The sequence below is a fragment of the Triturus cristatus genome, chromosome 10 (genome assembly GCF_964204655.1).
Source record: "Triturus cristatus chromosome 10, aTriCri1.1, whole genome shotgun sequence".
NCBI lineage: Eukaryota > Metazoa > Chordata > Amphibia > Caudata > Salamandridae > Triturus > Triturus cristatus.
The window spans coordinates 223219141-223236635 of NC_140593.1; the positions used below are offsets into that span (position 1 = coordinate 223219141).

The 17495-nt window shown below is 42.2% G+C and overlaps 1 protein-coding gene across 7 annotated transcripts in view; it reads left to right on the forward strand.

The window, feature by feature from the left end:
• The window catches only part of PPP1R9A (protein phosphatase 1 regulatory subunit 9A), a 772375-nt gene that overhangs the window by 444607 nt on the left and 310273 nt on the right, over positions 1-17495 (forward strand). For all 7 annotated transcript variants that reach the window (XM_085630850.1, XM_085630851.1, XM_085630855.1 and 4 more), the window contains exon 6: positions 1274-1409. In XM_085630850.1, coding sequence (XP_085486976.1) covers positions 1274-1409 — 136 coding nt within the window. The remainder of the gene's footprint in view (positions 1-1273; positions 1410-17495) is intronic.

The window sequence follows — 17495 nt, forward strand, 5'->3', positions numbered from 1 at the left end:
CCCACCGATCCGTTTCTCGGCAGTTGGACACCGGCGAAGGTTACAACCGGCTCGGCCGCCACTCCCGGTGCGTGCCCTGGGTACCTGCCGCTCAGGTGAGGCCTTGCTGTCTGAGGCCCTGGACTGCCGCTGATCGTTCTCGGCCCTCTCTGCAGCCCGTCGTATAGGTGATGGCCGGCGGGGGGCGATCCCAGGCAAGGGTGCACCGTCTCGCCCGGCCGCCGTCGGGGCCAACAACTGAGTACTTCTCCCTGCCGGTGTCGTGCTATTTGGTGGCCGGGCCCAGTCGCGCCGTAGTCAAGGGTAGGTGCGGGCGGACGCCATCTTGCTGTCGGGCCCCGGGGAGAACAAACTCCGATAATCACCGCGGGTTCCGCAATATTCAGGAGTTCGCGGGTACCAGCATGCGCAGCTCCTATTCCAACACATGTGGAGATGGCTGGGGGTCGGATTTGACGATGTGGTGGTGTCTGCTTGTCTGCCCGATCGCGGAGCCTCAGCAGAGCGCGTCCGCTATCGTAGCCTGCTTGGCCACGCCCCAGCTCAATCTTTTGGATGATGATGCGAATTTCTCATTGGCCATTGAAAGCGAGTCAAAGAGATCCCACCTTTGTTGTGCAGTCTTTTGTTTTCCATCTACATTTGCACTCTACAAATATGTGTATATAAATATATACATTTAACATACCGGTGGTGCGAGTTACATCTAAATTTCCTAAGGGAATTTAAACTCTCGAAAAAAGGTGTTGGGCATACATGTATGTATACAGTGATCAGGGCCAATTCAATTATGCAGCAGGGGTGGCCAAATTATGTGGCAGGGTAGAGTAAATTTTGCAGCATGAAAAGACAAATTATGCAGCGTAATACGCCACATTTTGTGATGGTGTTAATTCATTATTTTGTCAGTTGTACACAGGGCATTGATTGCATTTGTTACTACGAGTTTAACACCTACATTTAGCAATAAGCAAAAGAAGGGTGACCAGTCAACCTTTGCAAAGAGCCTTCCACTGCGCTGTAACATGTGTTGCTGCATTTTTTGTAACTTTTGAACTGTTCAAGCTAGAAACGTTTTTTTGTTAAAATCAGCAGATTATGCAGCAAATGGTGGATTATGTGGCAAATTTGGCAAATCTATAGTTATGCGAAAAATGCCATGTCCGCACAATCGCTTAATTCCAGTGACCATGACAATGATGCAGATACATTTGCTGGTGTAATATAACACAGTGAATACTTGTTATTTTTATTTTAATGACATGTTATACAGATTCGTGATTGGTCGTGAAAAGCCAGGACAAACAAGCGAGGTGGCACAACTCATTAGTCAGACGCTGGAGCAAGAACGGCGCCAAAGAGAGTTGATGGAACAACATTATGCGCAGTACGACGCAGATGATGATGAGGTAAGACCCTTTACATCTGACATATCCCTTCCAGGTCTCTGGATATTATTGGAAAAACAAAGGTAACCATCGGAAACTGTGTGAAGAGCCAGTCTCTGTGCAGAGTCTGCCACAACTAGAAAATCAGGTTTAAAGATTTGTAGAAAGGAAATGAAAGGAGACGGGAAAGTCAATAAAAATTAAATAAATTATTTTAAAGTCCTGATCAGATCTACACGTTTAACATTCAATGCTTTGCTATCCCAACTTTTTCGAGAGATATACTCAAAGTGTTGATGAAATGGTGTAAACCCGAGACTCCTTCGCTATATTTATACCAAGAACACTTACTTTCTGATAAAGTCACTGATATCAGTAGAGGTACTTTTTCAGTCTGCATTACTTACCTGAAAATACCACAGCTAAGAAAGCATCTGTTCCAGATATTTGACAGAACAGTCAGCCTCAAACCAAGTTCCAGAAGTAGAACTTCCACAGCCGTGTGACATAAAGTGAGCGCTGCAAGTGCTAATTTAACACACATCTGTGTTTTGGGGTGACTGGTGCCTTAAATATTTGAAGAACTGAAGTAGTATTATTTTACCACCTTGAATTATGGTAACTGATTACTTGGATTTTTTGAGGCAAGGGCTGCTTTTGGCTGGGACTGTAGCCGTGTTTGTTGGGCAGGCTAAAGTAAACTATCTAACAAGAAACAACATAATGGCACAATAAAACATAATAAATGTTATGCTATGTTACTCGCACTTGGTATAGTGCACAACTCACTCCTGAAGGAGTATCTTGGTGCTTTGCTCTTCACGACAAAAATGCACTTTAGAACATCCACTTCTTTAACAACTTCTTGAACTTCCTAAAATCAGAAAAAGGTATGAATATGAGGAGTAAGTTTGTTCCAATGGAATGGGGCAAAGTAAAATAAAGATCTGCTGCCAAATCTGGAGGTGCGTATGTGTGGAATCTTTAGAAGGGATTTATTTGTGGACCTGAGCAATCTGGTGGGCTGATTGTAACAAAGTCTAGAATGTGGATAGGCAGAAAGGGACTTGTTTAGTGCCATATGGGTCCGGCAGCATAGCTTAAAGATTGCCCGTTTTCTGATGGGAAGCCAATGCAAGGTTCTTAAAAAAGGTTAAGAAGAAAGAACGAGGGGGAAATTTACAAATAAACCGAGCAGCTGTATTCTGCACAACTTGCCGTTTGGATGGGAAGTTGTCATTAGCTGCCACTAACAGTGCATTCCCGTAGTTTAAGCAACTAGTATTTAGTGCCTGGACTAAAGTTTTTCTTGAGTTGGATGGGAGCCAAGGAAAAACTTTCTTTAAAAGCTGCATTGTGTCAGAGCAATTCTCATAGGTTGCATTGACTTGGTCTTTCATGGATAACATCTGGTCAGTTTTTATACAAAGATTTTTCACCACTTGTTTAGGGCAGGGGGCTGGACCGAATTCTTTTGGCCACTAGTTAGCCAACCAAATCTTCTGTGCTTTGCCAAATAGCACAATCTCAGTTTTTTCGCCATTTAGCTGAAGGCAGTTGTTGGTCATCCAAGCAGTGATTTTCCTCATGCAATTTGCAAACAGAGATTCAGTTTTTACTGGATTTGGCCCAAAGGAGATGAGAAGTTGGGTATCATCAGTATATGATGCAACCTCAAATCCACATGATCTCTCAATTTTTACTAGCGGCGCTACATGGATAGGAACCTTGGGGGACTCCTTTGTTGATTGACATTGTTCTCGATTTGAAGGAGTCAAAACAGATGGTTTGGGTTTGACTGTCAAGAAAATCCATGAGCCAATGTACAGCACTGCAGTATACTCCTGCCTCATGTAGTCTGCAGATTAGGATTGAGCGTGAGACCATATCAATGGCCACGGATAGGTCTAGTAGTACCAACATGACCCGCATACCTGCATCTAGTGATAGTCTGATGGTATCAGTGACTGTCACTAGTGCAGTCTCTGTGCTATGTAGTGCTCTGAAAACCCAATTGTGAGGGGTCTAAGATCTTATGTTCTTCTAGGAAGGTTGCAAGCTGTTTGTTGATATAACTTTCCAGAATCTTTCCTAGCAGAGAGGCAATGAAATTGGTCGGTAGTTGGAAAGGATCTCAGGGTTGGCAGAGGGCTTTTTGAGAATAGGAGATACTTGGGTGCTGTTCCACCCAGTCGACAGTTTGGCTGAGGCTAGTGAGAGAATTTAGAGTGCCATTACTGATGGTGCAATGAAATTGGCAAAGCAAGAGGTTATCCTAGGAAGACATCGGTCCAAAGGACGACCTGATTTTGCTAGGGCCAATATCATCTTCACCTGAACCTAACAGCATGGCTCAAATTTATCCAAAATATTGATTATATTCAGGGAGGCTTGCTAAGATCAAATTCCATCTCTGGAAATTTCAGGTTGATTAGAAAGTTCTTATAGATGATGTTAATTATTTCTTCAAAAAATTTCTCCAGCGAGTCACTTCATTTTTGAGAGGACGGGATAGTGCGAGTACAGGCTAGAGGTTGTACAAAGTTGTTCAATGATTTGTAAAGTTCCTTTATGGCATTTCCAGCTTGGTCGATAGTTAATATTACGTAGGTCTTATGAGCTGCTTTGATCTTATTGTTGTAACTGTTCAGCAGCAACCTATAGGCTTTTGTATCAGTAGGTGATTTAGTTGAACTCCGCCTTCTTCGAACCATTTGCATTTTTAGTTTTCCAGATTCAGATTATCTGTGTACCAGGGTGTTCACTTCTAGAAGAAGTACATGGAAATTTTTTAAAAGGCCGATTTGATAAAACGTTAGCATGAGGGAGTTGAGGTAAGCAACCAAAGCAGTGTTAATGTCAGTGTGTGAGGTGATTGTGAAAGGCCTGTAGATCTTAGAAAAAGAAGCGGGTGGAACCGTCTTCCAAGGGCGTCTTGGCAGATGCTTTATTACGAGATATGAAATTTGATCACATAATGGTCTGACCATATGATAATAAATGGGAGTTTACTTGTTACTCCCATTGAATTAGTAAAAATAAGGTCAAGGGTATGGTCTGCCTCATGAGTGGGTCCTGTCACTATTTGTTTGAGCACTAACGTTTCCATGTCCGCTAAGAGTTGGATCACTCCTGAGTCCTCAGTGTTGTCTCCATGGAAATGACAATCACCCGAGTGTAAGAATTTTTTGGCAGCCAGGATGTGAGGTGCGATATAGTTGAAAAATCCCTAACTGAAGTTTTTCTACGCCCCAGGTGGGCGGTAAACCAAAATCCCCCTTCTAGCAATCAGTGGTGCAGATTGAGATTTTAAAAATGCACATCTCAATACAACAAACACAGCAATAAACAATAAATAATAATAAATGAATAAGCACCAAAGTAGCAAAGCAATAAGGCACAACACAGCAAAACAGTAAAAAAAGAATGCAACACATTCATAGTAAAACAGCACACATAGCTGCAGCACAAAAAATTAAGTAGAACAAAAAACAAAAGAACACATCCTCAACACAACAAATTGCCATGCAGCAAATATGCACACAAACATTCTTGCCACACATTCTCACCTCCAGAACCTGCTTTCATTAGATGGTAAAAGGTGTGTGGAGCAAGCACTGCCTTCATTTACCATCAACGGCAAAAATATTTTGCGGTCCTAGCTACCAGGTTTCAATGAGTTCCTCTAGCCAGTGCTTGAGCTTCTGAATTAGAATATTTTGGATCCCATCTCCAAGGTTATGTCCACCTCTGACCTGTCACGGTAAGTGGGGCATCTTTGCTACAGTGCAAGGTGTGCCTATGCAGGGGTGTTTCTACATAATGTGATTCTAGTCCTTACTAGGGAGCAAACATTTACCTGACAGTTCGCTTAAAATATCTTGACAAACCTCTTACTTTATTCTTTTAACTTGAGGACCAGTATTGTGACAGGAATTAAAACAAAATGCCAATGTGCTTTTCATGCATTTCTGTACTTGTTTACGTCTGTGCATTTAATGACAATATATTATAACTGTTAAACCATGGCTTTACATTTCCATGTTGTGATACAAGTGAATTGCACGTATCCTCTTTATTTTCTTATTTATTTCCTCCATTCCGTCTTTCCATTTTTATAAGATGGCTTGGGGCCCGAATAGAAGTACAGTTAGACCTGAGACCATCTCTTTTTATGTATATTACTTTACCAGAATATACAAATTCTTTCTGCAGCTGAGATACTAGTAGAAGCGTTCCTGAGATTGTTGTGAGCATTGAGGCACAGGAAGAATCTATGGGCCAGATGTACGACGATTTTTGCATGTGCAAACGGGTTTGCGAACCCATTTGCGCATGCAAAAACCAATAGGGGTATGTACCATACCAAAATAGCGAGTCGCAATTTATTTGAGATTCGCTATTTTGGAATTGCGAGTCGCTATTAGGAAGGAGCCTTCCTAATAGTGAGGCAACCCCATGTACAAATGTTTTGCAACCGCAATTGCGGTCACAAAACACTCGCAAATTACCACACTCTTCAAGAGGGTGGTAATGGGGTCACAAAAGGGATGGGGTCCCCAGGGGACCTCTCCCCCTTCGCAAATGCAGGGGAAAATATTTTTTAAGGGCTGGCAGTGGTCCCAGGGACCACTTCCGGCCCTTAAAAAATGAAAAGAATTTTTTTTTTTCAAATGCATACCTTTATTCTTTAAGATAAACGGGCTGCATTTTAAAAACTGAAATGGAATTGCGAGTCGCTATTAGGAAGAAGCAGTTCCTTCCTAATAGTGAGGCAACCGCATGTACAAATGTTTTGCAACCGCAATTGCGGTCACAAAACACTTGCAAATTACCACCCTCTTCAAGAGGGTGGTAATGGGGACGCAAACGGGAAGAGTTCCCCAGGGGACCCCTCCCCCTTTGAAAACGCTGGGGAAAATATTTTTTAAGGACAGGCAGTGGTCCCAGGGACCACTGCCTGCCCTTAAAAAATGAAAAGAAAATGTTTCATTTTGTTTTTTTTTTCAAATGCATCCCTTTATCCTTTAAGGAAAACGGGCTGCATTAAAAAAAACTGCTTTATTTAAAAGCAGTCCCAGACATGGTGGTCTGCTGAACCCAGCAGCCCACCATCCCTGGGAGGGCCTTTCATTCCCAATTGGGTCGCACATTGCGAGAGGCTCATTTATATTCATGAGCCTCTCATTTTGCGACCCCATTGTGAATTGCTAACAGTGTGTTACACACTGTTGTACATCCAAATTGCGCCTCGCAAAAGATTAGCAATTTGCGAGGCGCTATTTTGGGCGTCGTACATCTGGCCCTATGTGTTTAGTTGGAGTAATTTCAGAGTTGATCTTAAAATAGCTTAGAAGGCACAGTTATTGGTGTGATTGTGACCAGGAGAGACATTGCTACACAGTGGATAGACGGGATAGACTATAACTTATATTTGAGTATAAATAGCTGCTGAGCAGCGAAGAAGACCATTCTTTTGAACGGATGGCGATCCCGAAGAGCGTAAGATTTGGTTCCCTTAGTTCACTAGTTTTGCAATCCAGGGCAGCTGACTTCTGCAATGTGAGAGTTCAGGAATAGAAAGCACATGGCAACTTGGCAGCCATGTTGACTGCTGGCCACTTTACTATTGTGGTTTTTGTTTCAATTTACCTTATGGGCATTATTTCATTCTGTGATTTACTGAGTCATTTAAACAGATTGGATGGAAATGTTTGAGCCTACGCCTCATGGCCACTCTTAATCTTGCTAGATAATTTCAGGCTTACTTTATTTGGTTGGCAAAAAAAGACCAATCGTTTCAAAAAACAAACCTGCATCAACCAGTTAACACTTTCAATCAAGTCACAGTACAGGACATTTGTGCACATTAAAATGGTATAAAACAATCTGCTCAATAAACATCACATTTCCTGAAAGGGTCATATCTGCTATTACAGCAAAATATATCAGACTTCTTTTTATTCAGGAATGCTGCTGCCTCTACTGTTACAAACTCTTCAGTAGAGCCGAAGAAGAATTTTACTTGTGTTGGGCCTACTTCAAATCATTCCAGTTGTGTAGAAAAGGGACACATTCAAACTTTCTCTGGAACCTTTCTATGTCACTCATTGTGTCCAAGCTGTTAATTGGACCATTGAATACTATATGCTCTTGCTTCCCAACATGAAGTAAAGAAATTTTATCTTTCATTGAATTAAGCTACTTTGTTGCAAGATAGTCTTAATGAACCTCCTTTCAAGGTCACTATTTACAAAAAAATGAGGAGCTGCAAAGTTCCTTCATGCAAGGTCCCATCAACTGTGCATAGTTTATTCTCTAGTCCTGTAATTTTATTATTGTTTATTCTAGATGAGGACAATAGAGAGAGATCCAGTGAGAACTATGTTAACTAATCCTTTATCAGAGTGTACACAAAATATTTTCCAGCACTAGCTGTTGGTTTACGGGGAAGATATAAACAGAGTACAGACTGAGGACATGGGCACGTGCAAATTTCTCGGTTATTGCCCTCAAAACACCCAAAGAAGTTGATGATAATGACCCCATAGATGCTCCTGAGGAGCCTGCAATCTAACATGCAATTAGCCTTCCGATCCTCACAAGATGTAACCTCGGGAACTGGGTTGATTCTAGACAAATATGTTGATCCAATATAACCATAGCCATATCCCATTCCAACACGTTGCCTTGCTGCAGAGGCTGGCCTGCGGGCCTTTGCGGCCTAGATCTAGTGACACGCCTGGGGGGGTGGGAGGGTGGTGGGGGAGGAGGGACTAGGTGGGGTTAGGACTCTGTTATTGGTGTCAATGTTCACTGAACAGATTGTATAATGTACCCGACAAGATGATATGATCATTCTATTCTGGCACATATGTTTACATTTGAAAGGATTGTAACTTTGTCACCTAACGGAGGGGGGCACCTAGATCCCTCTACTGGTTTTGTGCAAATCAATAAAATCTGTTTAAAAAAAATGGGTAGTGCAAATCTCTCTTGATAGCATTCTCTTCCATCCCTTCTTAGTCTGTCTTTGCCATTCTTGTAAGGGACATATGTGCCAAGCTGACTTGACTCAGCCTGACAGCAAATAACCAGCCCACTCTGTTAGGCCACACCTCCCTCAGAACAGGCACACAAGAACCCCAGGCATATGTCTGCTCTATTGTATCTCAACAGTGATGTGGGTGAAGCTTATGCTCCTAGGCACAGCCAACTTAAGACCCATACCTGGATATATTTCCTAGAGATACCTATTAAGTAAAAAATTAAGATGGAAGGAAATACCTGAGCCATTCTGAGTCATTTCAGAAGGAGATGAAACACATGCAAATGAGTATTGGTGCAACCCTAATGGAGGAATCTAGTCCGAATTTTTGGGCCACACCCTCACTGCACAGGAACACAAGCCACATTTTTTGAATTTATTGAACCTTTTCGGTGAGGAGAGAAATGAGTCACCAGAGACAGCAAGCTTGGGAGTCATGGCCAGACATATCTCTTTCACCTTAGCAGTCTGTCTGAAACAGCAAAAAAGTGATGGCTGGTAGTGTTTAGGTCAAAGCTTTAAAAAGCAGGATATTCATCTGTTTAGCATTCCATATCATCTTTTTTATCTTGATTATGTTATAGAACAGGCTCAACCATATGACTATAAGGCTTGACCCTACACCAAAGTAGCAGTCCAGCTAAAGATTTCTAGTTCTTGTTCTTTTTGCCCAGAGACTCATACAACCTTCAGCATTATTCAGCCTTCTTCGTGGTATGCAACCTATGGCACATTGCCCGAGGAGCGAAGGCTTGGCCTACACGAGCCATACTGAAACAATAAAATAGTGTGGGTGGGAATGCTTGAGCCAGCTCCTTTTGACCTCTGGTAAGTTACTTGGGTAACACTCATGCGTGTCTTAACACCTTGGAATTCTTATTATGTTTTTAATTCCACTATTTTTAAACTATCTCTGCTATCAAAAAAAATTAACTAATGATCAGAAAAGTCACTAGATCTTGTCTCAAAGAAGGGGTCCATCTGGAATAGCTAAGTCAAGGTAATTCTGCACAGGACCCCCAAAAATACAATTGTTTTGGGCCGTTGTTGACCTCATCTGTTAGATGCAGTATTCCTAGCCGCAGTGAGACTCGTGTCCAATTTGGACATATGTTCAGTTCATGAAGACTCATAATAATGCTTGATACAACCGTTGTTTACTACTGGGAATTCCTCTTGATAGTATTCCATTCAGTCATTGTGTGGCTCTTCAGTTGTATCAAATAAGGAATCCAATCATATGAAACTCAGTCTGAACGCACCTCAAAGAAGAAGTCTAGTCACATTTTTTAGCCCACTCTGTAGTTTTCAAAGTAGCAAAACAGAGGATCTTTCTGCTCCTGCACAGAGGGTATATGGGCTAAACTTTCACACTTTACTGGCAGTGGACAACGTCTGATCACATAGCACAGATGTGTGAGGCATCAATCAACCAATAATTTTGTGTTTATTTCAGAGCTTCATCCTGAAATAAAAAAATGAGGAAATTTTGACAATTGAAAGAGAGTACCATTTCTGTCTGCCAGCTGCTTCTCTTTCAATTATCAACATTTCATCATTTTGTATTTCAGGATGTATCCTACTCTGCTTCGTACTGTATATAAATTAATTTGTATTCCTACTGTAATACAGTATTTTGTTATTACTTTACGTCTCTCGATTGAGAAATCAATTGGCATAACAGTACTTGCAGCTGAGACCACATTTTCCTTTATAGCATTGGCAAAACAGTGCCTTTCCAGTGCTTTCAGCAAGGAAATCGGTTCAAATACTTATTTGTTGACTATAAATAACAGCTATATATTTATTGAGGATGCAGCCGGACTTCTGCCCTCTGCACAGTACAGAGTCTGCTTTATTACTTGTCTCTGAGTACATCCATCAAATTGTTGACAGAGGTGACACTGCAGCGCTGCTGATGCTGGACCATAGCGCAGCCTTTTACTTGAATGGTTGTAGACCTGCAGTGTCGGTCAAAAGGCCTTGCAATAGTTTGCTTCTTTTTTGGCAGAACCACACCTTTCAGGTGTCACAAAAACCTTTATAATGTCAGGTTTTTCCGCTGCAGCAGGAGGTGCCTCAGGGCTCCTCCCTGAGCCTTACTTTATTGTACTCTGAAGATACTAAACTGATTATCACCCGGTCGCAGAATGCATGGCAAGATGGCTGCTTTACTGAGGACCCGTCTGGCAAAGGTTGCTCAGTGGTGGACCTCAATAGTTTCAAACTAAATTCTGAAAAAAACAGAGGACCTTATCCTAGGCAAGTATGCTTCAATTTGGTCTCCTGCCTGCTGGCCAGATTTGCTCTGACCTTTGCCTGCCTCAAAGCCTAAGGGTAAGAACCTAGGCATTTGGTTCAATGCAAAGCTCACCTTCGACAGTCAGATCACAGCTTTAGAGGGCAAGTGTTTTGGGATCCTAAAAACTCTCAAAAATATTCTCGCCCCTCTCCCTGAATCTGACAGGAAGACAGTAGTCTAGGCTCCAGTCATGTCCAGGCAGCACTATTGTAACATTCTGCACTTGGGAGTCGCTAAGTCTCAGCTGATGAGACTTCAGCGTGTGCAGAATGAGGCAGCCCGTCAGCTGTTGAATCTCCCCAGATGGGCTTCCATGGGATCGGCACTTTCAAAACTGCACTGGTTACTTCTGAAAAAGAGGCTCTCTTTTAAGGCCCAGTTCTATTGCTACAAGGTCCTTATGAATATGGGTCATCACTAAGCACTATTCTCCTAAAGGAACCTCAGATATACTGGGGCACTGTTGACTTGCATTATATCCAAACCTAGGCACACTTCCAAGTAAATCAACAGTATGTATATTCACTACAAAGTTGACAAGTTTTTGGAACAAAAATACATAAACATATTGGGAAGATGTTGCTTCGTCTTTTAATTCGGGTTTCATTAAACAAAACAGAAACCAGCCGACTTGTGTTTCGTCGCATGTGGATATAGTTCCACGACTTCATCAGGGCTGAATGGTGAACAAAAGGTCTTTGTAATCACGCTGCTGGTGATAATTCCAACCCGGCTGGGCAAATCACTGAGTACGGTTTGCGAAACAAGGTCAATTCTAGCATGTAAGGCTACAGGGTATCTCACATCTTGTTGGTGGAGTGGTCTGATATGTTCGGTAATTCTGTCTTTCAACGGTCTAATGGTACTCCCTACATAGGATTTACCACACATGCGTTCGATAATATACACAACAAACCTGGTGTTACAATTTATGTTGTGCCTTATATCAAATCTTTTTTTGTTGTCAAAATGAAAAAAACTTTGTGCCATGTTTTGCCCAGCGGCAAACACCACGGCAACCACACTTATAGAAACCTATAGTGTGAGGTCTGAGCCATGTGGAGTCATCAATACTTTTAGGTACAGTTGTACTGAGTCTGTTCCTAAGTGTCCTGCCCCTTCTGAATGTAATTTGTGGGTAGTTGGTGATATGGGCAGAAAGTGATTTGTCAGCTTGTAAAATGCCCCAGTATGTCGTGAAGCTTCTTCTCACTAAGTGGTGCAAGTCATTAAAATCAGTGATCATCCTCACCGTCTGGAGTTGTTTGTGGATAGGAGTGAGAGTGCATAATGTATCAGATATGTTAACACTAGCCATTCTATTTTCAGCTGGCCACCTACCCCAACCTGATACCAGGTTTTTTTTATATCTAATCTTTTATATCTAATTTTATATCTCATAAGGGTTTGCATTATATGACCCTTTATGATTATAGGAAGGTAACTTACTAGATACTCCATCCTCGTGGGCCATTGTCTCACTTTTTTTTTTTTGTCTAATTTTCACTTATTTTATAATACAAATATTTACTGATGATTCTCGCATCAGAGGGCCACTATTTATATACTTTATTCTTTCGTACCATAGAATGTATCAATAGAATTCATCACTTCTGAACTACGTGGAAGCTAGCCGGAATATTAACTAAACTGGCTGCGCGGTAAGCGTACTCCTAGTTTTCACTTCACTTGTCAGGATCCCTTTTCTCTTGAATGAATACATTTCAGTCCTGACTTACAAACGGGTATTCTTTCTCCCTTTTTTCACTTTTGTCCTGAGACGCTAGCATTGACTTCATTTCGCAAACCATACTCAGTAATTAGCCCAGCCGGGTTGGAATTATAACCGGCAGCGCGGTAAGCGCCTTTTCTTTCGGTCCCCTTATGTTTTTTAACTACTGCTACACCTTTTTACTGATATAATCACTAGAAACAGCATTTTTATGGTTCTTTTTCCTCCTTTTCTCTCTTTTTCTTTTTTCTGATTTCACTTTAGATTACAAAGACCTTTTGTTCACCATTCAGGTAGACAGCCATAATCTCTCTATTTTAAAGGATGTAGATTTAGTAACGTGCACGATATTATATCACCTATATTTACTATTTTTTCTTTATGTAATAATGATAGGAGAACGTTTTGTAACATTTTGACTCGCGTAGTCACTACTGCAAATGTCACTTATAAGGGTCTTTGATTTTAAATCTAACACATTGACCTGCCGTGTGTCAGTCGTACAAATTTGGAATGTTTCCACACAATCTCTTAGTGATTAGGGTTTCCACTGTTAGTTAAATGACACAAAATAGTGTGGAGGTGTCCGTTCACCTCATTTGTCTGTTTATCTAGAAATATATATGTCATATATTGCCCTTGTATCATTCCCAGCCCTGAAGAAGTCGCTGAACTATTTCCACATGCGACGAAACACGTGTCACACAGTGATCGGCCGTGAGGAGTTCGGAACATACACGCCTCGAAGATCTATCATTGAATTCTGCGGCTATCCCGCACAGATTGGCCTCATGGCGCCCTCTACTGCACTAAAACCTATACCCTGGTTTTACTTATTCTTCGAGTCCTTGACTACAGGACCTTTCTGGATGAGCCGGAACGTTTTGTTTACCGGCAGCACAAATGTATCAATAGAATTCATCACTTCTGAACTACGTGGAGGCTAGCCGGAATATTACCTAAACTGGCTGCGCAACGCTAGAATTGACTTTGTTTCGCAAACCATACTCAGTGATTAGCCCAGCCGGGTTGGAATTATCTCCGGCAGCGCGATTACAAAGACCTTTTCTTCAGTATTCAGTCCTGAAGAAGTCGCTGAACTATTTCCACATGTGACGAAACACGTGTCGGCTGGTTCCTGTTTTGGCATAATGAAACCTGAATTAAAGACGAAGCTACATCTTACCTAAATGTTTATGTATTTTTGTTCCAAAAACTTGTCAACTTTGTAGTGAGTATACATACTGTTGATTTACTTGGAAGTGTGCCTAGGTTTGGATATAATTCAGTAAGTGTGAGGGCCTGCCCCCACACAACATTGAGGGTTTATAGGGCTTATCCCCTCTCCTAACAGCACCTTGTGACCTTTGAGATACACTTATATTTAAGCCACACAGCAGTGCGCCTATCATCCCTTTTACTAAAAACCCTTCAATAGAGAGGCACTGTTGACTTGCATACCTGCTGTAAAAGGAGCTTACATTGGGGACTGCGCTTTCAGTTTCTTAGCAGCCAAGCTGTGGAACTCCCTTCCTCTTCAACTAAGGCAGGCACAAACGGAATCACTGTTCTGCAAAAAAGTAAAAACCTGGCAATTTAGGTTGGCTTAACTGTTTTTTCCAATATCTGGGCGCTAGACCCTAGCGCTGGGACACTTTGGTGGTAGTAACTATGCGCTTTACAAATTACTTTATTATTATTATTACTTGGTTTTCTCATCTAAAGTTTTGTCTGGTGTGTAAAATTAACTTAACATAGCTTCCATCTTCTTCTGGATTGTTTGGTATTTTAGTAGATATGGTGGTTTGTTTTTTGGTATGGTATTGTACTTATGAAACATTTGCTTTACAAAACTGAGTTCCATTTTGTACACTTTTACTGTAACTGTATCTTGTGATCATTTTCATATTATTCTTCATAAATACAATAAATAGAAAATGCAATTTCTAATGTTAAAGTGAAAACATATGTTTTTTACAACCAGTGGCGTAGCTAGGCCTTGTGCCGCCTGTGGCAGTCCCTACTTTTGCCGCCCACAGTGGCCGAATATAAGGGGAGGAAGGTGATGGTGTTTTCTGCGTTTGCCACCCTAATGGCCACAGGTAAGAGCGAGGGGAGACCACCACCCCCAAAACTCCTGCCGCCTGGGGTGAACCACCCCCCCCTTGCTACGCCACTGTTTATAACCAATCAGGATGTAAGCAGTACTTTCCTTTCCTTTCCTTTCCTTTCCTTTCCTTTCCTTTTCTTATGCTCATATCCTTAGTTAGAAACACAAAACGTGATGGGTGGACTACTTGAGCTAGTCTCAACCATATGTATTTACTCTGGCTGAATTCCAGGTCATCATATTCTTTTGTCTGCTCTGTCCCTTTAGACAGAGACCAGCTTTATGCAAAGTCTTGGTTCTACTCTAATAGGAATAGTCTAGCCCAAACTACTCCTCCAAATAGAAACAAAAGAAACCCCTGACCTAACTGGGTAGTTCAGACTGGACTGTTCCTACTGGAGATGGGTCAATTGATTTGCATAAGGCTGATGTGAGTGAGTAATGCTGAGATCAACTCAAAGAATCCTAACATTATAGGAAGCATATTATACTGGCACACCACGCAGGACATGCTGAGCTATGTGACAGGAATCAAGACTTGTGCAAGCCCCACCTGCATCTGTTGGAAGCAGTAGTCTGCAATCTTTAAACCTGAACGTGCAATTAACTTTGCCTATGTATATTTTGAAGGGATGATATTGTTAGTAGAGTGCCAGTATTTGAGGAAAGTTGATTTGTCACAGTGGATAGCCACTTGCAGTAGGCACGGGCCACTCTTAATACCTCGTAAGCTCATGGCCACTGTTTATTAGGCTAATTCAGCTGACTGTTCACTTGTGGTGCAAGTTGGCAAGTGTCAAATAATTCAGGGACGTTATGATTAACCATATAGAATACAAAACAGGCTGTGTTGAAACATAGACATGATTAATGCTGAAGTCAAGAAGAAAGATACAAGAATTATAGGAATGTTGACAAATTCAAGAATTACAAAGAGAGCAATCAAAATATCTGAAGTGTTGGAAATGCATGCTTGGAAGTACATGACCTTAGTTGTAAGAAAGATCAAAGCATCCAGATATGAAAGTCACATTAACAACAGAGAAATGGCGCACTTTTTGGGAGAATAACAGTCCTTTGTAGATGGGCACAAAGCAAAATGTATTTTATTTATTTAGGAGGCTTACAAACACCAGGACAAAGCAGAGTTTAAGGAGGGTAGGGTAGCCACAGACACCAGGAGTGAATGGGGCTGGTGAAGGAGAGGTATTACAAAAACTAATTTCAAGAACACAAAGGCCAAACTTTTGGCCACAAACATAGGCAGTGAGTGTATGGAAGGAAGACATGTGGACATAAATGCTGGGAATAGGAAGAAGTGCCGCTGACACTAGGAGTGAACGATGCAGGAATTAAAAGAGTGGGATATCGACTTAGTGGCGTAACAAACATTGAGGGGGCCCCCCTGCAAGGTATACAGAGGGGCCCCAGCTCAGGATTTAATCCGGAGCTCTCAGGCCCGAGTACTGTGCTGTGGGGGCCCCCTGCAGCTTGGGGACCCCCCCGCACTGCGGGGTATGCGGGGGGTCTGTGTTACGCCCCTGGCACTGGAATCCCCATGACATACACCTGGGAAAAAGCATATTACACCTTTTTCCTAGGAGTAAGTCACTGAGGGTAACCGCGTTTCCTGGACTTGGGTTTACTGGTGCCTAGACGCTTAATCACAAGGTGGTGAAAATCTCCTGAACCCCCTCCTTCACTAGCCTGGAGATGCTCACTACTGGTGTGGGCTAAGGCTGAAAGGTATTACCCTATAGAGCGGAAACTCTCTGCCTCTGCAAAATCCCTATGTCAGCTAACTGGGACACTATAATGCATGACTTCCAGAGTGAGTTCCCAAGAGAGTTGGGTCCTGTGGGAGGTGAGGTACTGGAAGCGGGGGAGATGAAGAGACCCGCTAGAGCCCCCCCCGTGACTTATGCAAGCTGGGTTACATCCTGAACCAAGTGGGGACCACGTGCATTCCACAAGGCAAAGGATACAAATGGCTTCCAATGGGCATGAGGCATGACACCTTTACATCCACGGACTGGGTGGGCAGGTGCCGGTATAGTTGGGCTATGACTGTTATTTCTGTTATTATTAGTTTTCCCCATTACCTTACCCTCCCGCCTCCAGATATGCAAAGGGTTAACTAGGAATGGCAAGTTTCTGTTAATACAAATGGGCAGCCCTTGGCAACTTACCAACAAGAGGCTTTTCCTCACTGTCCACCACCATGCTCTACACCAGTCAATCTTACATACACTACCCCTTGCTCGTTCCTCACCACTAAATCAGTTAAATGTATAAAATGTTTGAAAAGTTCTTAAGTGGTTATCTGGATGCATGAAAAGTGGGAGCATGTCCAACACCAGTTAATGGTTGTATTTGTAAAAATAAAACATGAAACCAATAAAAACAGATCTAAACAAAAAAATGAATCACATCACATGCCAAGCTAGTCATTCCCTTCCTGGACAGTAGCTTTTTGCCTCTATATGCCTTCAAAGCTCTGAAGATGCCTGCACAATACCTGTTCAATGAGTAAGGGACTCTTTCACAGCAGTTATGCCGAGTCTGATCGTTCATTGCTGCCAGGTAAGTAGGCGGAGGGAAGGAACTCCCAAGGCACAGTGGGGATTTCATGATTGACAGTTAATGGGGGCTGAAGGGGCGTGGCTAGCAGACCATTGTGGATGAGGGTCACAGTTGAGGATGGGAGAGAGAGATTCAGGGTAGGAAAGTTTAGAAGGCATGACGGGGCTTAGGTGGCATTGGTGAGCGAGCACAATTTGAGGATGAGTGGTGTCAGGATGGCTACATGTTGTTTCCAGTCAGGATTTTGTTCTTGATGGGTGCTTTGTCCTTTATGATTTCGAAGCAGCGAGATGGCCATATCTTCTGCAGTATCTGTGTTGTGTTTTAGTCAT